We start from the raw sequence: 27,818 nt of genomic DNA, 5'->3' as shown, positions 1-27,818 counted from the left end.
TAATGATCCAAACGTGACCTGCTTCTTCACGTGGGTTTGCAGTGACTTCGAAATCAAACCTGGTCACCACAGTTCCAGCAGCACCGGGGTCTGCTTGGGGGCAGAATGGAGGGCGTGATGTGGCAGTGCGTTTCAGCGGCCCTGCAGTGTTTAATTAGCGCGGGCGAGGTGCGAGCGAAGGTGCGGATGCTCAGGGCGAATCCCGCGCCCCCTTCCCAGGGCCGCTGGCTGCCAGCCCTCCTCAGACCGGCCGCACATGGTGGGGGGCCCAGCTGATGGGCATGTGGCCGTTAAGGTAATCTGCTGAAATTGCCCCTCCTTGCAGAGAGGTGAGCTGGGTGTGCGCCGGGCCGCTGCTTCTCATCCCCGGCCGCGGAGCGGACGAACCGCGCCGGCTCCGAGCGGCCCCGCGCCCGCCCTGCGCACCGGCCCCCGGCGGGCGGAACGGCGGCGGCGGGGCCCGCGTTGCCGCAGGGGCGCTGTGGGGACGGACCGGCGGGTGCAGCGCCGCCATGGCCGCCCGCGTCCTCAACGTGAACGTGGGAGTGCTGGGCCACATCGACAGCGGGAAGACGGCGCTGGCGCGGGCGCTCAGCACCACCGGCTCTACCGCCGCCTTCGACCGGGCGCCGCAGAGCCGCGCGCGGGGCATCACGCTGGACCTGGGCTTCTCCTGCCTGCGCACCGCGCTGCCGCCGCAGCTGGGCCCGGGGCCCGGCGAGCTGCAGCTCACGCTGGTGGACTGCCCGGGGCACGCCTCCCTCATCCGCACCATCATCGGCGGTAAGGGGGGCGCAGGGGGGCCGCCCCGCTGGCTGCCGGGCCTCCCGGGGTGCTCCGCCCGCCCGTGTCCCCGGCGGGAGCGGGGCCGCTGGGAGCCGGGCTGTCCGGCCGTGCCCAAACCCGGGGGACGGGGACAGACAGGGTTTTCACGGACCTGCGACTTTGCTACGCTCGCTCGTAGTTGTTTTTCAAATAAAACAAACTGTGCTCGTAGGAGAGCACTTAGTACACGTGAGTTCTTGGAGTAGTGTTCGGATGGTCAGGTGTGCTCAGGTTTCTTACACTTCCTAGATAAACAGTTTCATTTATTGTGTATGGGGGTCTTATTAATGGCATCGAAGAGCCCTGTAAATTGCTGTTTTCTCGCCTGTTAAAGCTGTCAGAGTTTGATGTTGTCTGTAGTTGAGAGCTGTGATGCAGCTGCTGGACATGCCATGTTTTCTTGGAGGACTAGGGAGTTGCAGCATGATAATTTTAGGGTTAGAAATAATTTTGTGGATTTTGGTAACTATTTTAGTCTTCATAGATTATGTCAGAAGGTTAATTTGCTTTGCATTAGGACTCGTTTTAGATTAGTTCACCTTGTTCTGTCTCCCCCTTCCATTTCTTCTGAAGGGTGTTAAGAGGTGGTCGGTGCTTGACTAAGATGATGCAGTCACAGCTGCAGGAGTTTAAAGTAGGCACAGGTTCTTGTGACTGCGGGGATCCGCCTGCAAGTTCAGTTCCTCTGCCAGTGTCTCTTTAATGACAACTTGCTGGTTATTCTGTAGGACAATGTTTCTTGGCTAGACTGAGGTTTGGGATGAGTTACTTGTGACTATGTGGGAATTCAACCCACTTTTGAGCAATTGTGCTGTTTGTAAGTTGCGTTAGTGGTATCGGTGTTGTATTGTTGGCACTTCTTTGGGTAGGATAGTAAATATTTACTTATTTGTCAGTTTCACTAGCAGTAAAATGGTCTGTTTCAGCAACGTGTGCTTCGCAGCTGCAGGGGAGGAGTGGCCGAGTGCTTAATTCCAGAAACCTGCCGTCTTGTACTCATCTCTTGTACCTGGCAAGCCCTTATTATTCTTTAGTAATTGTAAGCACCTGATTATCTTCTAAAGAGCAAAGTTGACTTTGGCAGATGTTTCTTGGATGTACTGAAGAGTCACTTGCAGTCAGACATTCCTTTCTGCCAGAAGCAACTAATCTGAATGGTGTGAACTTTCTCATGAAGGGAACGTGGGAAAACTTAGAGATCAGCTTCAACCAGTTTTGTTTTTCAGTAACTTTAACACTTATTCAGGGTAGTTGTTTGATACACAGACTTCTCACTGCTTTCTGCTATTTTTATGAAGATCTTCAAAGTATTTAGTCACAGCTGAATAAGTTATTCAGGTTTGTTTATTGGTAGGCTGTGCAGGGAGAAGGAAGGCATGGATGGGATGGTATGATGATAGTTTTCTTCCCAGCAAAAATAATTCTTTACACATGGTAATTCAGACACATAAGCACATTTGCTTAGTTCCAGTTATACCAGGTTATGTATTTTACTGAAGTGCAACAGTTGATTAGTGTGACTTACTGCAATTCTGTGTGTTAAGAAAGGGTTGTAGAGAAAATGCAGTATTGTGTTAATAGCTTAAAGAATTAGGAACTTCAGTTTTCTGCTTGATAATAGATGTATCTTGATAGTGGATGGTTTTTTTGCCCTTTTTTACTACCAGGTTTGAAAGGTGAAACCTAGCTGATAAAACCTGATCTGTGCCTGTGGGACTATTTAGGTGCCTACAGGTTTGGTATGGTTTGGTGAAACTCAAACTGAAGTGTAGCATGTCCTCTGTAACAGGATACATTCTTTGGTGTTCATGTGTGTTTCAATAATGCCAACTTTTTCATCGTTTCAGGAATGGAAAGTGAGTCCTCCCAGATAATGGTACTTAAAAAATTTAGGTTATTTTCATCTACTTCCTCGTTACTAAGCAATTAAGGATTCACCATTCCAGACATTTTCTCTGCAACCAGGAATGCCATTACCCTTTTCTTTTTGATGGAATCTGTGATTTCCCTGTTACTACATATTTTCTTCATGTATAGTTTTTCATTAAGATATAAGTGCAAAGTACTTTTTCTTCCTGTGTTTATTCTGCACCTCAGATTTCCCATACCTCTTTAAAATGTCACTGTTCTGAATTGAAATCCTGGGGTAGCTACAGGTGGAAGTTGATCTGCAGAAAAACTAGAATGCCTGTGAGCAAGGGAGCTGGATGTGAGTATTTGGAAGGTGGAATGACAGCAGAGATGAGAGGGCTGCCTCAGAACTCTGTTAGTCATGTGCATTCAGGGTTTGCAGGAGAAGCTACTGCTGTGAAAATGTTACTGCATCTTCTTGTTTGCAGTTCTCTTCTTTCACTGAAGGTGGGATAAGCTAGTTGGCCTCCCCTTGAGTGCTCCCAGGGCATGGAAACCCCCCCTCTGCTGTGGCAGGGTAGCACCAGCATTGTTCACTCAGGTCTCCCATGAGGTGAGGAGCTCAAGGGTTTCCTTCTGCGGAGTCACTCTCTGCCTCTTCTCTTCCAAAGTGCCATTTTCACCTGGTGTCCCAGGTTATCTCTCCTTTGTAACTGTCACCTTTTCTGTGCTCCCAGAGTGCTCTAAGAGTTAATTCCTTTGCTGTACAAAGCTGATAAATCTGCTCACAGGTTAAATGTTACTATTTACCACTCTTTAACATATTTCTGTATGTAGCTAATTCCTGAAGTGGATTTTTTCATGTCAGAATCTGGTATTGCATTTTTGTCATGCTGTGCCAGGGAGTGCTTGACCTTGTGAGTACTTCTCACAGTCACTCACAAGATGCTTTTCAGACACAATACCTTAGGATTAAATGAATGCAGAATATTTGAGCAGTAACCAATTGGAATGAAAAATAGAAGTCGTATTTCATTCTGTGTGGCTACATTTTTCTTGCAAAGCTTGTCCTTGAAAACCAAACATATCAAATGTTAAATCAAAAGTGTTTTGTTTTGGGTGGTTTTTTTGGTTGGTTTTTTTTTTTTACCTGCATGCTGGGAATGGGAAATGTTGCAGACAGTTTCACCCAAGATGTTTTGTTTAAGTTTTAGATGGAAGGTGATAGTCAAGGTTGGAATGGAATAAGTAATAGTCACTTGGTGTACTTCATCATGCCTTTCACTTGTATTCAAACCATACTGGTTTATATTCTTTTAAGGCTCTTGTGAGTCTGTGGCAGGAAGGCATTAAGTTATTGTGGGTAGCTGTGTGGCTTGGACTGTGCTATGTATTTCTGTCTTACACTTCCAAACAATAAGAACAGAACTTTTTATTCTAAAACACAATTTTTTTGTGTTTTAAAATAAAAAGCATAGGATGCTTTTTTTTCCTATGCTTTAGCAGGATCTTGTCTTAAGCAAGGGAACAAAACCAGTATTTACAGCCATTTGTGTCTGACTTGGGCCAAGCAGTAAGAAGTACCCAGATCTGCCTTACACTTTGGTTTGTGTGCTGAAGGAATGACTGCAAGATGCAGGACTGATATTTTTGTCACTATTGCATTCTTCTGATGCTGTAGAGATTTAGGGTGGTATTTTTGGTGAAATTTCACACTGAGATGGGGTAGTTTGTCATAGCACTATGGGGTGCTTAAACTTCTGTTCTTTTGTTAATGTTCGACTCCTCATTTTCCACAAAGCTGATGTTAACGTCATTGAAATAAAATAAAAGTTGCTTTTACATTTGTTTGTCACAGACCTGTGCACCACTAGGGTCTGGAATAGTTTCTCAAATGAGTTCAGCAGGAAGGGATGCCTGCAGAGAGGTTAGACAAGTTAATCTGCCAGACGAAATTCAATCCCCATATTTCATTTTAAGACCACTTTGCGTAGCAAAGTAGTTTAAGCAGTAGCAGATTTTTTCCTTGCTGATGGTTAATTTCATGCCCTACAAAGGGTCAGCACACTAATATAGGAGAACATGATTACCTCATCCCAACTTCCCCCACACAGGCAGCCAAGGGTTACTGAGTGTTTGCTTTAGGTGAGCTGTTGTTGGATGCCCTTTATCTGTTTGATTTCGAGATGGGTCCTCAAAACAACTTCTAAATCAGAAAATGGTCTTTTTTTTTTCCCCCTGTGAAGTTCAAAGGACAAAGTATCCTTATAGGGTTTTAATTGGAAAGCTACTGCTTGACCCTGGTTGTTTAAACCTGGGCTGGGGGGAACTCTGACAAACTTGTAGTTTTGTAATCCTTATGCCTGTCTGAACCTTTGACCTTTTTACTTTATAACTGGAACTTCATTGTCACCATTTGTCCCTGCAGTTCCTTTCAAAGCAGACTGCCTTGCAAGTGTCTGTTTCCACTTTGCTGCTGTGTTCAGCTAAGGAAGGGTATTAATTCATACCTGATACATTGGTGGGGCCAAGACTTTTGAACTTGCACTAGAGCTTGGAGAGGGGGAAATGAGCATAGCAAAAGCATGTCTTGCTGATGCAAATGAGTACAGTGAAAACAGACTTGGGAGATCAAGGGAAATGTGGTCTTACTACCAGCATTCAAATTCAGTCAGATGCAGATTATTTGTAAGATTAACATATCACAAAAAAACCCACTTTTTATCACAGATTAGTTGTTTTGCTGAGTTTGTTATAAGCTTTTAAGAGGATTTGTAAACTCGGAGTTACCTTGCATTACTGCCATGAAAACACCCTTCTGTTGATGTGAGCTTTTGTTTGTTGAGATCTCTGTGAAGATGTGACAGTTCTTGTTTTTTTTTTTTTTTTCTATTCTAGGTGAGTGAGCAAGTAGAGTTTTGTAGTAGATATATATATGTGGATGACTTGCTGTTGAGTACAGATGTCAAATAAAGGGAAACCTCTGGAGGGAAAGAGTGCCTTGTATTTAGTGGATATCATTCTGCTCAGAGAGGAGTCACCAGAGAGCCTTGAGGTCTTTGGCTGCCAGTTGGAAGTGGAAGTAACATAGTAAACCTATGGTGGAAAAAAAATAAAATTAACATACAACTCTTATGTAATGTAATTCCTATCAACAAATCTTAATGTTGTGGTTGATGTTATGGAAGTACTTGTTAAGGGGCTTCAGCTAGCACTGGTGGGAATATTTTCTAAAACCTATTAGACTCTTTGGGTTCGTGGTGCTTGTGAATTGCTGACACTGCTTTGTATTAAAATTTCAAATAAACTTTATTTCCATAAATGAAATTGAAAGAGTGTCTTTTTTTTTTAGTTACTGTAATTTGGCTGGTACCAGATACTTGTCTGACAACACAGAGTATTTTTATTGACATTTAAAATGAAAGCTACTTTTTTTTTTTTAATTAAGGAGCTATGCATGAAGAATGGTAACCAGTTTAAAAATTTTGCGTGGTCCCCACAACCGTCGGAGTGGAACTTTGTCTCCTGGATGTTGCAGTGCACAAGAGGGCAGTGTTTGCTTACATTGTAGGATCTTAGGGATAAGTACTCGGGTAACAGGTCAGCCTGGGGGGAGTGACCTCACTGGGAATCGAAACAGAATTAAGTACACGATTTGGAATACAACTCCGGGTTAATTTTCTTGTTCGTAAAGAAAACGTCCTCTGTGTTTTAAGGAAGGTTAGTCTTATTTCATCTATAATTTGGGTTGTGCTTTTTGTACCTTAAGCAATAAAAATGTGTGGGTTGTTGTCTTACACATGACATGAGACACAGGTAACAGGTGAGAAAAAACAGCTGGTTTGATGTGGGAGCCATGGAATTTAGTGTGCACAAGCCTTTTATTTCCTTCCTTGTTTCCCCATGTCTTTTAATAACTGGGTAAAAGGAAACTAGTTGTACTAAGTCTGCTCTGAACCACTACTGTGTGAAATAGGATTTGTTGTGTGATATTGGGTAGAATGAAACTTGGGGAGATGTATTAGGGTTCCTTAAAATAGGGGTCTTGTGGAGTTTTTATCTGTCTATATCATAACTGTAATAGCTCTAACTTTCTATGTGTTGCATTACTTCTTGTTTTTGTGGGTGATGTGACAGTGGAAAGGGATTACTATTATTTCTGTTCTATGCCCTGTTCTGCAATTTTGACTTGAAGCTGATTTTGCTGTGGAAGTTACACCTTCAACAACTTCCTAAACTTACACAACAACTCTTAGGAAATATAGAGGCTGAAGCTGGAGGAGCCCTCTGTTCATTTTCTGGGTCAAGTAGTTTTCAAGGAGCAAGAGACCCATTTTCTCATGTTACCAAAAGTTATAGTGAATAATCACATTCTCTTCTGCTTCTTCTTAGAATCCTGTCAGAAATGTACTGGTGTCTGTGTGGGGTTTAAAAAATAAAAATAATTGTGCATTTCCTGTTTGGAAGATGAGATTTATAATGGAACTCTCAGTCTAAAGTGTAGATTTTAACCAGGAGTGGTTTTATTGAAACTTGTTTGAATATGAAATTGTCCCTTGCTAACGTATGACAATTTTTCTACAAAGCTTCTGAGTGGTTGTGCTTGTTTGCTTGTATACAACAAAACTGTGCTATTTGACACTTTGTTATTTGACACAAAACCATGACAGCTTCTCAGGAAGTCTTAATAACCAAGCACTGTAATTATGCTATTCAAGTCTGCTTGATCATTTTTCCTATTGGTTTTAAAACAGAATTTCTTTGTTCCAGCATACTGTGTGCGAGCATTCATCAAAGAACCACTTTTCGCTTTTGCTTTGTGTTTATTCTTGCTTTAAATTATTTTGTAAGCTGTTTGGAAGAGCAGGGAAGCTTTGTTAATCAATTTTTAGATGCTTTAAAGTATTAGCTAATGTAGTGAAGTATTATAAATAATTGCATAAAATCTAGAACAAGTTACTGTAAAATATGGAGCATATTTATAGTTAAAATTACCCTTGTCAAAGTAAATTTAAAGCACATTTTTCAAAGGAGCATTTTTACTGGTGATGGATATGCTTGCTTGCTAAATAGTACAATTGAGCAACTCAGTGATCTGCTAATCAACAAACCAGCCTTATAAGATTCTACTGTATTGGTTTTGCATCTTGATTTTAAAGTTATCTTCCATTAGTAGATGCTAGATATAAGCAGAATATGTTGCTTATGTATAAACCTATTTTTAATAGCCAGATAGCTTGATGGAGCCATGAACTGAATTTTCTTAATATATTTACCTTGGGGGTTTTTGTACTTAAAATAATACATGTTTTTGCATGGCTGTTGTAAAGTACTGTTTATGAAAACCCCTAGAAAAACAAAATGTGAATGGAAGAATTGAGGTTATAATTGTAAAGCAGATGTGCAACAGATCTCACTAAGGGTGCAAACCAAACCTGCACACTGACATTGCTAAGGTCTGTTAAGTGTAATAAAGAGTTGTTTTCTGTCTGGGAACCCTAAGGTTGGCCTGGCAAGCTGAAGGGCAAGGACAGCTGTTTTGCAGTGGTAATTTCCAGCTGGATTCTTGAACATGTTGTGTTCTGTGGATCACAGCTCATCATGGGGTAAAACTGAGTTAAAATTACCTTTTTGAGCTTCAGCAAAGAGACTCGAACAGTTCGCACGATAGCTGGGATTGCAGAGATACTCGGCATTCTGTGAGAAAATGTTCCTTGTGCTATCTGTGAAATTCAGATTAGGGAGCTGCTCTGAAGTGCTTCCTTCAAACTCTTTGCTTCCAGAAAGTGTTCCAGGCTAAGTAAATACCAATAATTCTCATTTCCTATCTCCTTATCAATTATTTTACCAAAATGTTCTTGTGCGGTTTATCTAATCTCTTCAAGTGAACATGGAATGGTTTGTGTTGGCTTCCAAATTGAATGGCAATCTCAGTTTCAAACTTAGGCTGATTAATCCTACATTAGATTGTAATTATCAGCATTAGCAACACCAGGGGTAGTTGGGACCAGACAAACAATAATGAATGTATATTTATGTTTAATGTAACAGCAGAAGGAATTGGTGGATAGTAGAAGGAGAGGAAATGAAATAGCGTAGCTTAAATAAAAACAAAGAAATTGTATTCAGGAGCATGGTGGAGGTAAAGAACGGTAAGGGGGAATAAAAATTGAAGTTTGAATTTTGAGATTTATATTGATCTGGGTAAGAATCCAGGCTCCCTCACCTCGGGCTCTAGAGAAGAGGTGATTCATTTAGACTTAAGGTTTTGATGAGAAATTCCTTTCTTACTTCATGTTATAGAAGGGATGATGATGGCTCTTTTGTCCACTGCAAATACGTTTTTTCCTGCAGTACTGGAAAAATGAATTTAATATTGTTGCTTGGTAGCACTTTCTTGTCTTTTGTACTTAGGTTTTCCTTTGTTTTCTGTCTTATTGGGGATGCAACATGTGATTGGCATATGATTGTAAGCTGGTATTCTTGGATCTCAGGAACTCTTTTTAGTTGTTAAAATCTGTCTTAATTTTTTTTCGGCCAAGTTTTACCTGTCTTGTTTCCAATAAATGCATTGTAGAGCAGGTACACATACTTTAGATGTGATTCCTCTGTGTATGTAAAATTTGAAATGGTCTTGAAGAACTTGTTGGGTAAAAAAAAGCTATAGAAGTGTTTGAGAGTTGTTGATAGAACTATCCTATCATATTAATAAGGATTGACATAGGAAATGTTTTTTTTGTCATAGATGTTTATTTATGCTTAAATTTACTTCTCTGATTTTAAAAATTAGCCTTTTAGCAGTATTGCTTTGGGGAAGAAAGTTTTCCAAAGTATGCAAAAACTGCATTTCAGAGAGAAAAACAAAATTGTAGCTTTCTTTTTTAGGATCCAGAAGAGGGGGAGGGAAAATGGTTTCCTTGTATTTGACTGTGCTGTTGGATGGAAGACAAAGCCCAGTCTCTCTTGCTGACTAATGTCATCATCAAGGCATTTTTTTTCTCCCACAGAGCAGTTTTGTCTCCATTGAGACCCCCACAGCCATTGGCAAGACCATGGCCTGAGATTAAATCTCACGCTTGGGTGAAATTCTAATGACTGTAATTGTTTCCTCTTTTTAAGTCTGTGGTCCCTTCATCAAAGAGTGGTGTAGAAATCATGCATTTATGTTGTAAAAAGAGAGGTCATGATTACCTGAACCTGTGGTTGACTTGGGGGGATTCTGTGTGGCGTTCTGGCAGTGGTTATCCACGCTGCCATTGCAGTGGGAGATGATTCAGAGGAGCTCAGAGTGCAGAGTGGCACAGCTCCCTCCTCGCTGGCTCTGGGCTGTCACTTCAGGGGAGCCTGGCAGCGGCAGCAGCTCTGGTGTGCTGGTCACCTGCTGGGACAGGAGGGGAGAAGCAGTAAATGTGGGCTGAGGGAGTTTGTGTGAATGATCCTGTTAAGTTTGTGAGGGTCCCCAGGATGAGGCGAGAGATGAGAATCTGGCTCCGTGTTCTCAGAAGGCTGATTTATTATTTTATGATGTTATATTAAAAGAATACTGTACTAAAACTATACTAAGGAAAGAGAGGGATACAGACAGAAGGCTTAACAAGAATGATATTGAAAAACTTGTGACTGATTCTTCAGAGTCTGACACAGCTGATGGTGATTGGTCATTAACGAAAAACAATTCACAGGAAACCAATCAAACATCCACCTGTTGGTAAACAATCTCCAAACCACATTCCAAAGCACCAAACACAGGAGAAGCAATCAGATAATTATTATTTACATTATTTCCCTGATCTCTGAAATTATGAGTATTCAGTTTAGAGTATTAAAAAGTTTATCAAGAAAAAGCCACCAAGTGTCAGCAGTACTGTTCACCTCAGGGACTGGCTTTGGCCATTTGACACTGAAATTGGTCCCTGTCTGGCTATATAATAGCTTCAAATCATATGGTAATATGCCTAATTTTAAAAATTCCTTAAAGCCTGAAAAGCAAGTTTTTACACTGAAATTACATCTGTTTATATATGTATAAATAAAGGAAATAATAAAACCATTGAAATAATAGCTAATATTTATTCTTGTGTGTGGCTAAAAATTCAAAAGTCACAGGTCAGGCACCCCTGATAAGTTTTTTTTTTTTTAAGGAAGTAATTTTGTTCTTTGGATTTGCTTGCTGTTTGATAGGTTTTCACCCTGTGAGGTACCATCATGAGTATTTTTTTCTCTGAGTGGATATTTCACCTGACAGCTGAGATTCTCCCATTATTTTAAGTGCTGTGGTGAAGTTGTGGTGCCCATGTGTTTGTAGTTGAGCTCTCCATTCACTCTCTCTGGTGTGTATTCTCACAGCCAGCAATTATGGCTTTTTTTTTGTATAAAAATGGTGTTGAACTGAAGTGTCCTATGGGAACAGATTCACCTGTCTGTGGTATTGCATAGTGCTTTTAGGGGAAATACAAAATATAGTGTATTTGGTTAAATTGAACTGTACCAAATTTGTGCAGAGAAAATGCTTTTCTGGTTAAGGGAACAAAAGAGTTTGAACTGAAGCTAAATTCTATTAAAAAAACCAAACAAACAAGTGACTGAAAATTCAGTCTTTACAGAAAGTTTGTTTGAGGTGTTTTCATTACTGAACTGTGTTCACTAACAAATTATGTGTAGGCAGGTGTTTGGGAGTTTTTTCATTGTTTGTCCCTAAATGTGCTTTTTTATTTCATTTAAACTTTATATACAGTATAATATAGTTGATTGTTCTACTGATGTCCAGCACCACTTCATGTGGCTGAATGTTTTTCTTTGTTGTAATTTAAAGCCAAACAAATCAAAGTGAAGATAAATTTAGCTGTCAGTTTCTTTACTTACCCTGCACCAAAAAACCAGGGAGTCCTAAACTTACTGTGTAAGAGAAAGCTGTTTTTTTAAAGACTTGATGTCAAATTAATGCAGTGGATGAAAGTTATTTTGGTCACAGTACTTGTTTGTTTTTCCTTTGCATTGTAAAGATATGTACTTTTGTCAAAAAAATGGTGAAGTGTAGCTAAGAAGAGAATAGATCACATAGAAAGTGATGTCAGGTTTATGGAATTTTTTGTTATGTTCTTGCATATAATTGAGTCAATCCTAGGTAAAACCAAGAAATTACTAATGTGAAATTTAAATTAGTTGACAGTATCCTTTTTAAGGCTTGTGTACTGTTTTAAATTTTTTTGCAGTAACTCATGAGCTCTTGTAAAAACAGTTGGGACAAAATAAGTACAAGAATGTTTGAGGTGACGCTGTCTAATATTTATTTTAGTAGCATATGATACTTTCCCTTTCTGCTGGAGAGCTAACAATTTTGTAGCATCTCAAGTGCACCTGTATTAACTGTTGTTGGATGCTGAAGATTTTCAGGATGACATGAGGAAATCCTCAAAATGCACTAATTTTGGGGAGTTGTTTTTCTTTTTAGAAGCTTTATGTAAAAGAGTTGAAATTTTGTCCCAGTTCCTCTTTATGCACTGTTTGTTCAGAAATAGAATAAATAAGTTCTGTGAGTGAAAAATCTGTTTCTCCTAAGTGGAAGCTAAAGTGGAGTCTGATGTTCTCTAACAATAACAAATTAATTTTTGGGTCAGAAGCATTGTACAGTATAGATGCAGCAGAGGCAGCCTGGGTGAGCTCAGCTGCAAGAAGCTGTTTATGAGAACTTACCATAAGAGTAGAGTTGTGTGGTTGTGATGTGAATATGGAATGCTTGGGCATAGACTATAGGTGCAATTGTGATTTTGTAATAGGTTAGCAAAATATCAAGCCAGTTTTTCAAAATTAAATAAATTTTGGAATGTATGTTTTTCTGCTAAGTGGTAATGATCATTGTAAAATACTTTAAATGCATGAGTTGTAATCTGTCTTTCTATTTCTGTTTCCTCTGAGCACCCAAAAAATTTGAGCTTTAATCACCAATGCTGTGTCCTTTCTTGGTGATTTCAGCATTTCATTAAGGAGTGATTAGTACTCTTCAATTATGCATTCATTTACCTTAGTGGTGCATTTACAGTTAGAGATTGTGTTGGTTTATTGAATTTGGCTGATGCTGAGCAGTTTCAGTGGATTTTTTTTCTTGCCTTATAAGAACTGAAAGAAAGCAATAGAGAGACATTTACAGCCTTGGCATAATTTTAAATTATAACCTTACTAGATTTTTAGGGAAAAAAAAAAAAAAAGGAAAAATGGGGCATGGTTGTTTTGTGTTTTGGTTTTTGTTGCTGTTGTTTTCTTTTTCCCTTCCCACCACTTTGGACTTTTAGAATTCCTGTCTGAAGTCCATCTCCATAGGCTTTGTCTGCAGAACATCAGTGGTTCATGGTGTGCCTCTTTCAGCTGCAGGGGAATAAGCTCTGTAGCAGGCTGATGTGCAAGCTTGTATTTAGAATAGATTTTTCTCTATGTTCATAAGCTAGTAGCTCCAGAAATTAATTCAAGGATCTTATTTACCTAAAGTGGTGCCAAGGAAGAAGGAAAAGAAGGGGGACAATGTGAAATGGGATTAAAAAACAATTTCTTGATGTTTATATGGTCTCCTTGCCTGTATGAATAAGAGGGAGAAGAAAAGGATCCTCATACTTTTAAAAACTACCCTTGTTTGTTTTGTATCATAACTGGGGTTAAATATAAATGAGCACTGACTTAAATTTAAGTGAGTCCATGTCTCAGTTGGTCTGAGAGTTACAGTGGTTTGTGGCAGGAGTTGGGTTGTTGATAACCCAGGCTGCTTCACTTCTTTTGTTTCATGTTTTCTGTTTCCATGTTTTAAAGTCTGATGGCTTTGCTTTCAGATGTAGCAGTATCCAAGCCTGAGTTCCAGTTGATTCCCACAGCTGCAGGGAAATAGGCTTCTCTGCCTGCCCAGTGCTGCTGCAGAGGGAAGAGATGGATGCTGCTCTCTTGGGACTGAAAACTTCAAAGCTTGCATTTTGCTGGTGAAGCTCTTCGTAAAACTTGTGTACTTTGAGATGTTGTGATTCAATTTTCCATGGACCAACAGAATCTAGGTCCTGGAGAGTCAAATCTTCTCATTGTACATTGAATTCTTGTTCTGAGTAAGAGAAAACATGAGGTAGGTTTAAAACATGGTGACTACAGATGAGAAAACTATTTTAAAAACTTTTTTCCTCTCAGGTCTCTCTCCAGCCCCAAGGAGTAGCTTGCTTTTGACAGGACACTAGAAGTAAAAAGCGTATAAACAGATGCTATTATTACTTCATTAAGGGAGGAAGAAACTTAAGTCTCCATTTCTATGATTATTTGGTTTTTCTTCTATGTACACCAGTCATTAGATGATTTCATTTTATGTGCCTACATACCTTTTTTCCTCTTTATATGCTTTATTTCAATGTTATGTTTTTACAAAATGGCAAGATAATTTTTTCCTCAAAAGCCGATTAACTATGACATTTTAAACATAATTAATAAAAATAATTTATTGGAAGTACTTTAAGGAAATCCTCTAACAAAATTTAATTTAGGTGTACAGTAAATTGTCAGTAAGAATATACTTAATAAAGTTCCATTGTATTTCTCTTCCGTTATTATTTTATGCTTCTTCAACAGCAGTTGTCTCCATCGTTCGATGCAAAGGCCAAAGTGGTTAGATAACAAGTATATTTACTTAAGTTCATATGAAATGAAATTCTCATTCTGATTTTTCCATCCCTTGTTCTGTAATTCTAGTTCTTGCTGTCAGGAAGTTCAATTTAGAAACCATTGTGCTCTTTGAGTCTACAAGATATGAATGGGAAAGGAGACCTAAGAAAATGTGAAAAGCAATAATTAAAAATATAAAGGAGGCTTGTACAAGGCAAGAGCATCCAAGAAGGGGTTTTGTGAAAGAGTGAAGTATGTCATCTTTAAATATTCTTTGTATACTTGATATACTTCTGATCCTGTTTTGTATTCATGCTTAGGAATTTCTTCTCTTAGTCCCAGAGATTAGATTAGCAGGGGCAGATGACTTTATTGCACTTCTGGGTGCTTCTTTTCCAGAGCCCCATTCAAGCTAGGGAGTGATGGCTCAGTGCCTGCACTTGCTGCTCTTTGAATTTTTGCTGGGACTGGTGTTCTCTTGCAGTGTGGAATTAAATGAAAATCTACTGTTACAGCTTTGGAGTAGCAGCATTAGTGCCTTGCACTCCATATTATTTTCTTGTTTATCCAGGATTCTTGTTTGTTGCTTATTTTGAGTGAATAATTTGAGCAGTGCCAGCATTCCTGAGAGCTGGTCACATGAGCCTGGCAGAGCAATGTGTATTCTGAACAGACTTTGTTTTCTGTAGGCTTTCTTCCCACTTCCCTGGGGATGCTGTCAGCCTTTGTTTTAACTTGAAAATTTAAATTTTGATTAGTGAGAAAAAAAGTGGTTTTCAACGATTAAATGAAACAGGAGGGTGAGTGTGGGATGCAAAACTGTGAGGCTGTACTTAGCCTGTGATGATCCTCCTTTGTCACAGTTCTGTTCTTGTTGAAGGTTTTGAGTTTGAGTGATGTTTTGCTTAACCCACAGATGTTACTGTTCACAAACTCAGCTTACAGAAACTGCTACTACTGCTTGTAAAATGCTTGTTCCTTTGTGTCAACATTTGTATTTTATTCAGTTGTTCGCTCATCCTAGAGGAAATGCTGGAAGGATTTGCTCTGAATTATACTGAAATATCTATGATTAGATAATCATGTTCTGGTTTATATAGTGTTTGAGCTGTCTTATGAAATTTCTGTGTAGGGTTGTGTTGAACAACTACGCTTTTGGAAATTCTTCAAAATACATAATTGAAAACTTTTCCTATATTTATGAGGGCTTTTAGAGATAAAGGGCCTGATTTTGTATGTTGATGGTTTCTATATGTTCACCTCACAAAGATGTGTGCTATTCTAAGTATAAAACTTGAAGCAATAAAATAACATGGTTGTATCAGAAATTAAAATACTTTCCTTATTTTAGGGAGCAAGGGGTCTAAGAGCTTTGTAAACCTAGGGCCTTGCTTTGTGTTTATCTCTGAGGTGCCATGCACACTTGCAGCTTTGTAGAAGTACCAGTTCAGTGCCCAGCTGGGTGTTCTGAATCCATGAAGTCCTTGTAGGAATTAACTCAGTAAGAGAGACTGCAGGATTAAGGTCCAAACCAGTATGAAGTCAGACCGGGTCTGTATTTGGCTCCTTGGCTGGTAAAGTTCATTCACATGAATATCTAATGTTAAATAATAAATTATATAATTCAAAACATTAAAAGTATTTAGTTTTAAACTACTAATTCACCAGTGAAATTTGGAATATCTTTATGGCACTCACTCTGCTGTAAAATTTTTTAAAGAAGTCATCTGGCTACAAATTGTGATAACTTAGATTTTTCACCTTGCTGCTTCTTAGTTCTGTGGACAACATTTACTCAGGCATTGCTACTGTCCCTTATCTCAATGGGGTTATAGATCATTAAATTCCAGCCCCTCTTAACACAGTATAAATTCTAGTCTTGACAAGTATTGTGCCTAGTTTTATTTAGTAATTAAACTTTGCACAGCTTTCTTCCTTATGGTGAGCTTCACCTTTTATATTTTAGTGGACTTTTATTAATTATATGGAGAATGTAATAACGTGAAACACAAATGCCATACACCCTGCAATTTCTGGAGTGCTTTGTGGTGTTGGCAGTTTAGATAGCATATCCACGTGATATCGTTTGTTTTGTCCTCAAGTACTGGGATGTGAAATTTACATGGCTGTTGACCCCTTGGGACTACTCCGAAATGAGGTGTGTATCTTCTGCAATCCTAGTCAGCAAAAATTTAAATAAAAATAAATACACTGTCAGAAGCCCTTGTGCTGGCCTGGCAGGAGGTATAAAATAGTACCCTGTGCTTGATAATGGCCTGTAGGAGAAGGGTCTCTAGCACAATGGGATGTGACTTAGTGGAAAAACAAATTATGCAAAATGCTTGCTCTTGTCATGATTAGGTTGTGAATAGTTGGGCAGGGCCTGATGTCTGCCATGGGCTGAAGGCCAGATAACTAAATACAAAATAAATCTTGAATGAAATTTGAGTGGTGAATCCAATTTATTTTTTAAGACAAATATAAGTTACAGCCTTTATGTACAAACATGGAAAACTCTGTTAAAGTGAACTGAGAATAAACTAATAGATCACTGCTTTGACTGTGGTTTTCAAGTGATAAGTTTGTGGTGATTTTTTATATAAAAACTTCCCTTGGTAGTTCAGTACAAAGTCTTAAAACCTTAGCCAGAGCAATTTTATGGCAGCATTAACTCTTCAGCTGCCCTCCCGCTGAAATTTGCAAGTTAGCAGAGCACCTAGTATTTAGCGTGGTAGCAAGTCAGGATAACTGACTGCTGCCTAGAATGTGTCCAGAAAAATTTGTTTTCCAAAGTATTGTTTGTTTACTTTGGCTCTAATTATCTATGTACACTGCAGAGAATGAAAGTATTTTGTTCCTCAGAACTGGCATGCACAATTTGTTTGGGACTGATTTGTTTGAGATTTCTTTCTGCGTGCTGCGCTGCTATAGCTGTGTAGTAATGTGGGTGCTTGAAATAGAGCTTGACATAAAAACTGAGATTGTTTGCGGAGTGTCTTTCTTGAGAACAGCCTCCTTTTTTTGACATGTATCTTATTTTTCATCCTTGATTCAACTACTGTTCTGGTAAAGTTTATAATTCTTGTTGGTGTTTGGAGATGGTGAAAGTTTGGGGAGTGGTAGTGCTATAGAAGTCTCACAGAATTTTTTATTGTGACATTGAATTAATTTCCCAGTTTGCATATGTGTGGAGTTTTATGTTGAAATATAAGACACAAGAAATAACCTGATTGTTCTCTCTTTTTATTTCCATTTGGTTGCGTTCTGCAGCTGAAGTACCAACGTGACAGTATTCTGCATTACTGTCAAAGAAATCCAGAAACTTGCATCAAAATTGGGGTTCACCATGCTCCAGTGTACAGATGATTCTAAGACAAAATGTAACATAGTCCTGGTAACTTGAGATAGTTGTCTTCCAACTTCCCATTGGTATTAGTAACTCTTCTACCCATTCTACATTGACCTGCTTAAGAGAAGCAAAGCTGTAGTTGGAGGAAAAGAAAAATCACTTGGAGGATGCACTGCAGTTGAGTGTATGAAAGTGATATATGCAGGAGATTTTAACTGATGCAGGCATGTTTATTGCTGCTAGTTTTAGGGGTGTTCTTTGCTCCATGTTATCCCCCTCCATTTGGTTCTCAGTTGTGGTGAGATTTGCCCTTGCTTGATTGATGAATTTTCAAACTCTCTCCATAGCGTTCTGTCAATGCAGGCGATGACTTGGCTTTGCAGCCTTGCTGTCACTTTGCAGCTGTGCACCATGTTTGGTTGTTTTGGGCAGGCTCTCCTGACTCCTGCTCAAAGCTGGGGCTCTCTTTGAGAGGAGCTTCTTGACCCTTTGTACTTTGTGTAGTACCCGCCTCGCAGGCGGGCTCTGGAGCCCTTGTGAGGAATGCGTGTCTAACGCGTTCCACTCGGACCTCAGTTCCATTCCATAATGTTAGCTTTAATTGGCTGCTTTGAAACTTTCATGTACAATTTGGTTGTACACGGTAAATTACCACCCTCCTCGCCTCTTCCTAGGAGCACAAAAGTAGAATCCAGACTCTGCTTTCCCGTGCTGCCTTTTGGTATTGCCCTTGAGCTCTTTTAGGGACAGCACTGGTGGGTAGTGTTTCTGTTAGAGGACAGACTTTTTTCCTAGTGTTTTGTTTTTTTTTACTTCTAATCTTCCAAAGACTGTACCATTTAAGACTGTACATTGTGTTATATTTTTGAACTGAATCTGCATTTGAAAGTTTAAGAAGAATTAATACTTCTTGCCCAAAGAAGTATCTCCAGTTCATTAAGTGTTGCCTAATTCTTTGTGTGGCTAGATACCCAGTGTGTCCTCAAAGTGATTTTTATTTTCTTTAAAATATTCCTATATTTTAATTTTAGCTACTTTGTTTGAGTGCACGAGGACATCAGGACAACATCAATGATATAAATAAGGCTGGTCTTTACTATGTAAGAATGCCTTTGTAGGCACTTCTGAAGCATCAGAATGGTAGTGAGGGCAGAATGAGAGAGTCTGTTACTAGACAGGTTTCATCTGGGCTTTAATACATGATTGGAGCATCACCAGAGCTACTTTTGAGAAAGAGGGGTAGTTGAGTTACATGAGGAAAAAAATGGGCAGTGCTGCCTACAAAACAAATTTTGCAGTTCAAACTCAAAACAGTGATGAGTCTCTTGTTTGTACTTGGTATGAATGAGGTAAAACAAAGCCTGTCTTTATTCTCCACATCAGGCTTATGAGCTCATGTTTCGGCTTTTCCTTTCCCCTCCCTTTCTGACATGGGCTCTTGTCTTTTTTTTTCCTTGCTGAACAGACAGTAACTCTCCACAATATTTTTAATCTCAACAAGATGTCCAGTGGCTGATGATGCTAAAGTGTTGCATCAACAGAGAGGGGATGATAGCTGGAGCATTCCAGGTCTGACATTTTTGGCTGAGGAGCTGTGTATTGTGGCCACTGATTCCTCCCGGCACAGCATGCTTGCTTGGGGCAGGAGACTACTTTTCATTGACTCCTGTTGTGTGGCTCCCTGCTCCTTATTTTAGGTTTCCCCAAGAAGTTATGACTGGGAGTTTCATGGTTTAAGATGAAAGAGCTTGTTGTCTTACTGAATTATCTCCTTTCTGTCTATATTTAAACCAAGTTGGCAGGTACAAAAAAAAAAAAAAAATCAGTAAAACAAAAGCTCTCTTATGGTAATACCTGATGCTAGATCAGAATAAAAGTGAAAGAATTATTTATTTTTTTTTATTTACATACGTTTGTTGAGGCTACTTGCTTATCTGTAGTCCATTGGCACCCAGCTGTGGAACTGACCCCATTGCATTGACCTTAAGATGGGTTCCTGGGCCCTGGTCGGATCTAACTCACAAAAATTTTTCCACTGTAATGGATCATGAGAAGTATTAGATTATTTTAAATAGAAAAATTAATATTATGGAATTTAAAAATAATACACATTTGTAATTATGGCCACGTAGTGTGCAAGTGCTTTTACACCTAAATTTTTGAGAGAAAAATTACTTTAAAGCATAAAAGAAACACTTTCAATTTTTTAATGCTCTAATGCATTATTTTAAGGTAATAGCATTTTTTACTGACTGAAGTGAACCCAACTCATGAAACCTTTCATTCACTAAAAGTATAGCTGATGCTTATAAAAAGTAAGGACTTAAGAACTTCCTCATGACAGCTAAACTTCTTGAAACCATATAAAAATCTGCTTATACCATAATTCAGCCTTGCAGCACTGCTTTTATTGCGTGAAGAACCTATCAGAAATTGATTTATAAGCTTGTTGTTCCCTAGCTGTGCCTGTTTGTGACTGTTCTTGTTCGTAGTCTGTGTTCCTTCACAGCATCAAACCTTCAGCCACCTCTGCAGCCGTGTCTTACACTGTTTCCATCAGGTAATACTTCCAGCCATGAAGTTATCCCCAATTTAATAAAGGTAAGGTGGGATAATTTGTTGACTGCTACCTAAAAGCATCATTAACCATTGCAAGAGGGGAAATTAGGGCGTGGGTTTGGTGGCTTTTTTTTTTTTTTGCAAATCTTATTTTTGATGCAAAGGCAGTTCTGTCGCCAGCCAGTCCAGCACGCAGAGACTCTCCCCCCACCATAAAACAATGAGCACATTCAGGCACAACTAGTGTTTTCAGTTATTAAAAAACGGAGCCGTCTGTCTCTGCCTGTGACTTTAATCTTTAAGCCTTTATTCCCTATACCCCACCCCCTCTTTCTTTCCCCAACCTTTTGTTTGTGAAGTGCAGAGCTACAGGATATGTGGGCCTGGAGTTTCTGAATGTATTGTACATTCCCCTGGCAATTACAGATGTTTATAACCCTGACTGATGTTATTTCAGTATTGTGGAGGGTGAACAGAAAATTAAAGAATGCATTTTTCATTGCCCCTAGCAATCTTTAATTTTTTTTTTGAGGACAGGGGAGAAGAAAAAAAAAGAAAAAGCAAAATGTAAACTGTTAATTAAAAAAAAAAAATCTCGTTTTGCATTCTCAGATGAAGCACATCTGAGAGCTGTGCAGGAATATCTTCCCATACTCTACCATAACTCTTTTGTTAGAACAGTATGTTACATGCAATGTTGTAAAAACATAATAGGACTGGATTTTAATACAAAAGAAGCTCCTTAATGCAGGGTGCAAGACTTTTGCTTACTTTATTTCAAAGACAAGGTAGCTTAGGGCTTGTAACGACTTAAGAGCAGAACCACATAGGGTTTTTTTTCAGCTTTGTATGGAACACTTTTTTTGTAGAAGAATGATTTAGAATCTGATGAGTTTGAGTTTTACTTTTGGACTTGGTGACAGAATTGTTTAAGTAAATTTATTTTTGGTAGTCTTGTAGAAATATGCTCTTGCACTGTACAAGGTTTTAAATCAATTTCTTACTAGTGGTGGTTGAGCTATCTAAAGCTGCAGGTGCACTGTAAGATTTCTGTCCTTGAATTGACAGAGGAGTGGAGAGAAGAGAATCCTGTAGCAAATCTCTGTGATCAAGGTGATTATTGGTGTGTTTCTTGGGGACTCCAGTGCATTCTATGATTTTTCAGAGTAGTTGGCCTAAAACGTTGGATTTAAATAGAGAAAAGTTAATTGGAGTCAAGAATTTCAAGGTGGTTCAGCAGTATCTCTCAGGTACAACTTTCATATCTGTACCTGTTTTCAACTGCATGCAAACTGATGTTTATAGGTTTTGGAAGTTTGGAGTTGCATATCTAAATGTATATTCAGGTCTGTCTACCTGTGTGATGGTCCTTATCTCCAGTGACTGCTGCATGGAACTTTTCTTTAGACTGATCTTTCAAAGATATGGCAGAAGAGTGAGCAAGAATTTACAGTGAGATATCCTTTGGCTAGGCAGGACTTGAAGAAGTTAACACAAAAGATAGCAAAAACCTCTCCTTGTCATCTAATATTAAACTGATAAAAATATGCTTAAAGAAATTCTAACATGTTCCAAGATGTTTATAATTCAGTAATTCTCCAAAAGCACCCAGAGGGAGGCAATAGATGCACTGTAGTAACAGTTCCCCAGTACTCTGAGAAGGAAAAAACCAACTAGTTGGTCATTAAGCGTAGCACATTCTTTTCATCCCAAGATAATCAAGTACTAAAGTTGTGTGTTGCTTGTGTAAGGATTTCTGAGATGTGCTGGTTCTCTTTGTGTTAAAACAGGGGGCATGGGTGGGATTTAATCCTAGATATGCTAATGGAAAGATACCATCTTTACAAATGAGGTTAACTTGAAAAGCTGAAGAGCTGAGTGTGAAGTAGTACTGATGGAGACCAGAATTTATAGAAACTCTGGTTCATGAGTCTGGTTTTGCCCCTTCTCTGAGTCCAGTACTGGGCTTGCATGCAATAGTAGATTCAAATATGGGCAGAAATATGAACAGATTGGTTGGGAAACATTTAAGTTGGTCTGTTTCTGGAAATCAGTGTTAAACTGTCTGAAAAGCTAACACAGGAGTTCACTTACTGAAAGGGCTTGCTGCTTGGGAGAAAATGTCTGCACTGGTGGCTGTTTATGGGCTTCTCTCCCTGAAACAGTCTTGGAAAATAGATCAAGTTATTCCAGTAATTTTTGTACTGCTTTTCTCTTTCCAGTATAAACCTGGTTTTGCATGGCTTATCATTCGTAGTGAAAGGGATACTGGTATAGGCTGCTGTCAGTTCTGGCATGAGCATCCTGTAGTATCAGGGAGGTAGCAGGAATTTCTGTGGTTGTAGGTACCACAGGGGCTTTCACTCAGTATTTGTCACCACACTCCAGTCAGTGGGAAAACCTCAGGTGCAACATTCTTGAACATTCTGTTTCTGTGTGGTGTGAACTGAGTCATTAGAGATGAGCAGAGGACTCCAGATGTGTGGAAGTCGGTCAGAACTGGAGATGGGCTCATGTTCTCGTTGGTGCAGGTTCAGTGCCTTTGCTGTTCTTCCAGATGTTTGATTCTTTTTATACTGCTAAGCTACTATTTTCTCTTTCAGGTCTTGGAAATAGCTTCAAAGATGAACTCTGCTGTAATCTGTGAAAGATGTAAAGGACAGAATGGTCATACTTGCAGTTATATATTTTGCAACATATTTAACCTTATCACATGCAAATATAGTTACTTTTTTTTCTTGAAACTTGGCAGGGGATCTTGTAGAGGGCAAATGTAAAGCTGATATAGGTCAGGACTATAAAAAGGGTATTTTTTTCTTCTTGGTCCTCTGACCTGTTTGCTTTTCAGTGTTTACAGTAAAGACTTTATGGACCATCAGGGACCATTTATGGTCACTATATAAGGCCCAAGTGTAATGCTGCCTTACATTTAACTCTTCAGAGCTGTGCAAAGGCACACATGGCCTTGATACCAAAACAAAATCCCTCTGAGTAACAAGTCTGAAACCTGAACTAATCACTTGTTAGGCACTATGAAAGCTTACTAGAACCCTGAGCACACAATATCATCTGAAGAGGTCAAAGCAGGGTTTTACAAGTATCCATTTTCCACTTTTCTTACTTGGCTCCTTTTTTCCTGAAGCATGAAAAGAAAGTGTTGATTTCTTACACAACTTACTGTCGCATTGTTTGAGAAACCTTATTTAATGAACTAAACAACTCCAGGCAAAAGGAGCAGGGCACTTCATTGCCAATCTCTTAAGTTTGGGTTTGATAGGAATTGGTGGAATTACAGGTGCCATTTTTGTATGACATTTGAGAACTTAGAAATATTGAAATAGCCTGAAATGTTTTATAGCCTGAATTCCAAAATATGAAACTGAGCTTTTTACTGCTGGGTGTAATATAGGCAGGTAGTGCAAAAAACAGACAAAATCCCACCAAACACCCCTGGACAAACCAGGTTTGTTACTTGGATAGTAATAACCCAGTTGGTTTCTTCTATGCTTTCTTTTGCTTTCAAGTCTATGAAATAATAGTTTTTCTTACTATATGCCACAGATTGTACTCCATGGCTGATGAGCTGTATAATGACATTCAGTCTAAAATGCTAAAACTGTAGTTTTGTGCAGTATCCTAAATATTTAAATTCTCAGCTTTTACTGGTGTCTGTATTTGCATATACATATGTATGAATGACACTTTAAAAAGTTAATGTTTGCTAACTAATTCACAATTTATGCACTTTTGACTTCAAGCCAAGAAAGAAATTAATGCAGCTGAAATACCACGGTGTTGAGTAATTCAGCAAATGCTACCTTTTTTTGTAGCAGTCATCTGTGTCTACTCAGAATGATTGTTGCTCTTCCAAGATATGGAGGCTTTTTTCAACTGTACCATAGTTTGTTTTCAGCCTTAAAATAAGTAGAGGTCTGTTTTGGCCTCTGTCCAGTTTGTGCCCTGTCAATATAGAAATTCAGATCTAGCAATAGGTAATTTTACAGAAAAGGATTTTTGCACATATGGAAGGAGGATGACGTCTTCTCTCACATGGTGCTTTACCTCCATTTTTACACATGCTATGTATTACATGGCATTTTGTGTTACAAGGCAAGGATTGTTTGCTTTGCACTCCCCTCATTGTCTATGGGATTTCCATTTGTGGTGATTTTCTGGTTTTTGACAAATATTTTTTTAAAGAACAGGAATTTAAATGCCAGACCATAGTAGTCACTCATCTGGTTTGCTACATTTTCTTTGGAAATAGTAGAAATGATTGCTTTTGAGGGACAAACAAGAAAGTCAGTGATGGAATAAAGTATCCCTTTCTTTCAGTTTCGTCTTAATACGTCTTACACAGGATAAAATCCTAACTGTTTTATTAAAAATGAAGCTTCATCTAGCTGGATGTAGCTTTAAAATCTTAATGGTGTAAGTATCAAAGCTGTATTTTTATTTGTCTAAACACAAATGGTATTTATCAGCACTGAATTTGAATTGTTGTGCTCCTTAAAATTGATTGGATGTGCTCTTTTATTAGAGGTGTTTTATTTCCCTTCTTTTACTCAACTTCATTTGCTTTTGTCACTGCGTGCTGTTAACATGGATTTTTCTTTGTGAAGGACCTAACTGCATTTGTCTTGTTTCCTTTTTTGAAGCTACTTTATCTTTAAGATTCCTTTTTGCAGAAAGTGACCAGATCAAAATGCAGTATTTTATTTCAATATTATATTATATATAGGCAAAGTCTAAATCTTTACCTTTCTTTGCTGCTTCTAAACTTAAAACAATTTTGCATTGAACAGCATATAATGACTGTGTCTCTTCACCATTTTCTGAAGTTATTGCACTAGTTTTGTGTATATACACACGTACTTTAGTTTCTTTCAGTTCTTCCTAACAATCTGTGGACTCTTTATTCAGCTCTGTAGTTCCTCAGGCTGCTGTTCAGTGAGCCCCTTGGCCTGCAGCAGCATCTTGTTGCCAGAAACAGGAGGTCAGCTTTGCTCCTTCCCTTTTTACCTTTGCAGCTCTTGGCTGGTCCTGCTGCCTCACTCGTGCCAGCTCTGGCTCTCCCTGCAGTGCTGCAGGAGCTGGGTCACCTTGCCAGTCTCAGGGAGAGCTCTTGGGTGTGCCTGGCTTGAGCTGATTGTTCTGAGCATCAGCTTTGCCTTTCATCACACCCTCCATCAGCTGTGGGAGGCCTAAATAAAACAGTGTTGGGGAAAGGTAACTGGGAGCAGGAACTTCACAGCTCATGGAGCTGCAGCCTCCATGACCAGGTGCCAGAGCCTTTTCACTGACAGCTGCTTCTAGATCACTCCTAGATCACTTCTGCATCACTGCAGGTAGTGATGTAGATCAGCACAATAACAAAGTCAAGTGTGTGATTGCCCTGGCTTGAAACCACGTGGGTGAAATTGCCTTTTTCCCTTGCATGCTTTGTCTTTACAATGGAAGTGAAGGATATTATCATGGCCTTGCCTTTGGAAGGATGTGTCCCTAGCCGTGGCCATTACTTGTGCTGCTCTAGCTATGCTCAGGCTGGGAGGAGGGGAGGTGTACTAAGGTTCTCTTTGTGCTGGGGAGAGGGGAGGACAAGTATAGGAAATTAATTTGTTACCTAAATTAAAAAGGTTCATAGCACTCTCTCTTCAGTAGTGAATTTCTATTTGGAAGTCTTTGGAGGAAGGTTTGTCTGTAATTTTATATATTTTTTTACAATACCATGTGTAATTTTAATGTGTGTTTGACCAGTGAATTTAGTCAGATTGCAATAAGGGCATCCTGTATTTGCCTTGTTTAAGAATAGTCTCTTTTCCATAAGTGGTGGAAACTACCAAAGTGTTCAGACATTTCTCAGGCTTGTGCTTTTGGCCTTCCTCTGAAGAGGCTGAAGACAACATGGGAATCCTTACATTCTGTAAATCCTTCCAAAGGATCTCTTGATAACCTTTCTTCCTGTATTGTTCTGTGTTTTTTGAGAGTGTTTTCACTTTAAGGTTTGTTTGTGATTTTTTTTCTCAATAACTCATCCATTTCGTATGAGCCATATCCTGTGTACAATATTACAATGGCTAGACCAGCATGTACAAATTATTGGAAGATACTCCTCAGCCTTTCTTAGCATGACCTTCATAGAGGCTTTATCAGCTTTGTTTGTGCTGCTTCAGCACGGCTGATCAAGCTTATTGACACACTCTAATCATTACAGGCATTTCCTCCCTTTGAAGAACACAGACTTGTTTCTGACATGTTGTTAGAACTTACTCAAACAAGACAGATGCTTGGATGACTTGACAAAGGAGATGGTAGAGGCATTATCCTTTATCCTCTCCAGAACAATATGGCACAATGTTTCTTCAGCCAGATGAAGTATAAAGTATATTCAAGGGGATTTTTGTGTGACATTTTTTGAAAAAGAACCCTTTTATTTCTTGAAAGAAGTTATCACCTACTGCTTGTAGTTGAGTTGAACTCATGTTTACTAATAAATAACTGTAATAGATGTGCTATTTGACATACAAGAAATGGACTTCTTCCAATTATGTACGCCCTTCTGGCCACTCTGCTTTCCCTTTCTGAGAGCTCTCAGTTACAGACCAGCCATAGTGGTTGGTTTTCATCTGAAGAGAATTCATGCAATGACATAATGCTTCTAATTTTAAGCTTTACTGTGCATTCAGAAATGTTGTGGGTGATGCTTTCTGTCTGATGTTACAAATGCTCTGGAGTTTGAAGCTGCACAGCTCCCTGTTTGTACTCTGAGCTGCTTTGGAAGTGATGGTGGGATGCTTGAGCTCCATGAGTTCCTTTTCTTTTCAAAGTGTTTCCTAACAGGAGTTGTATCAGTTTTGATCCACGATTTGCATTGCTTTACAGAAGGTTTCTTCATGTGTAATTCATGTTCCCCAGTTGAGTGCATGCCTCTCCCTGCATCACACCTCCTATTTCTGTTTGAATTTTGGGGGATTCCATATCCTGTAAAACTTCTTCCTTATTCATCACAGTGCCTCCCCTAAGGTAACTAGCAAAATCCTGTGTGACTTGTAACATCTCCCAGGGTGCAATATGAAAACAGGGAATAATTTAGTTGTCTCTGAATAAAGTTTCTTAAGACAAAAAAAAGTGGGGGGAGGGGGCTGTGAAAGGGGAAGTTGGATACTCTCTGCATGATATAGACAATATTTCCTGAGACAGGAGATACTAACCTCAAAGAATTTAAAATAAAACATTGATTTAATTTTTTTCTTTTTTTTTTTTTGGAAATGGAATAGCGGAGGTAAAAATGGTAGAATAGTTGGTCTTTTTATCCTGTGTGCAGATGAAATTGATTAAACCTTAAAAACTCGCCTCAGTCCACCCGGTTTATTAATTGAAGAATTTCCTCTTCCCCAGAATGGGAAGTGCACATTAAAACAGAGCTTTGCCCTTGAGTAGCAATGATACTTGAGAACGGTACATTTTCTACAATCCTATTTTCTCTTCTACACTAGAGGAAATCCTAACATGGTAAAAAGCATATTTAAAAAAAAAAAAAGTATGTTTAAGGAAGTCCTCTTTCATTTCCTTGTAAAGCATGAAATCAAATTATAGCCCATGGCCCACA

At 39.1% G+C, this 27,818-nt stretch overlaps 1 protein-coding gene across 1 annotated transcript in view; it reads left to right on the top strand.

Annotated features, from left to right (window-relative positions):
* Positions 1–507: 507 nt before the first annotated feature.
* EEFSEC (eukaryotic elongation factor, selenocysteine-tRNA specific) overlaps positions 508–27,818 on the top strand; it is a 150,421-nt gene continuing 123,110 nt past the window's right edge. The window contains exon 1 of the mRNA XM_084214205.1: positions 508–783. Within this exon, the coding sequence (XP_084070331.1) occupies positions 513–783 (271 nt within the window). The 5' untranslated portion in view covers positions 508–512. The remainder of the gene's footprint in view (positions 784–27,818) is intronic.

This window comes from Fringilla coelebs (genome assembly GCF_963513975.1).
Source record: "Fringilla coelebs genome assembly, chromosome: 13".
In the NCBI taxonomy this organism is placed as follows: domain Eukaryota; kingdom Metazoa; phylum Chordata; class Aves; order Passeriformes; family Fringillidae; genus Fringilla; species Fringilla coelebs.
The sequence above is the reverse complement of the archived record's forward strand: the minus strand, read 5'-3'. Positions and strand labels throughout refer to the sequence as shown.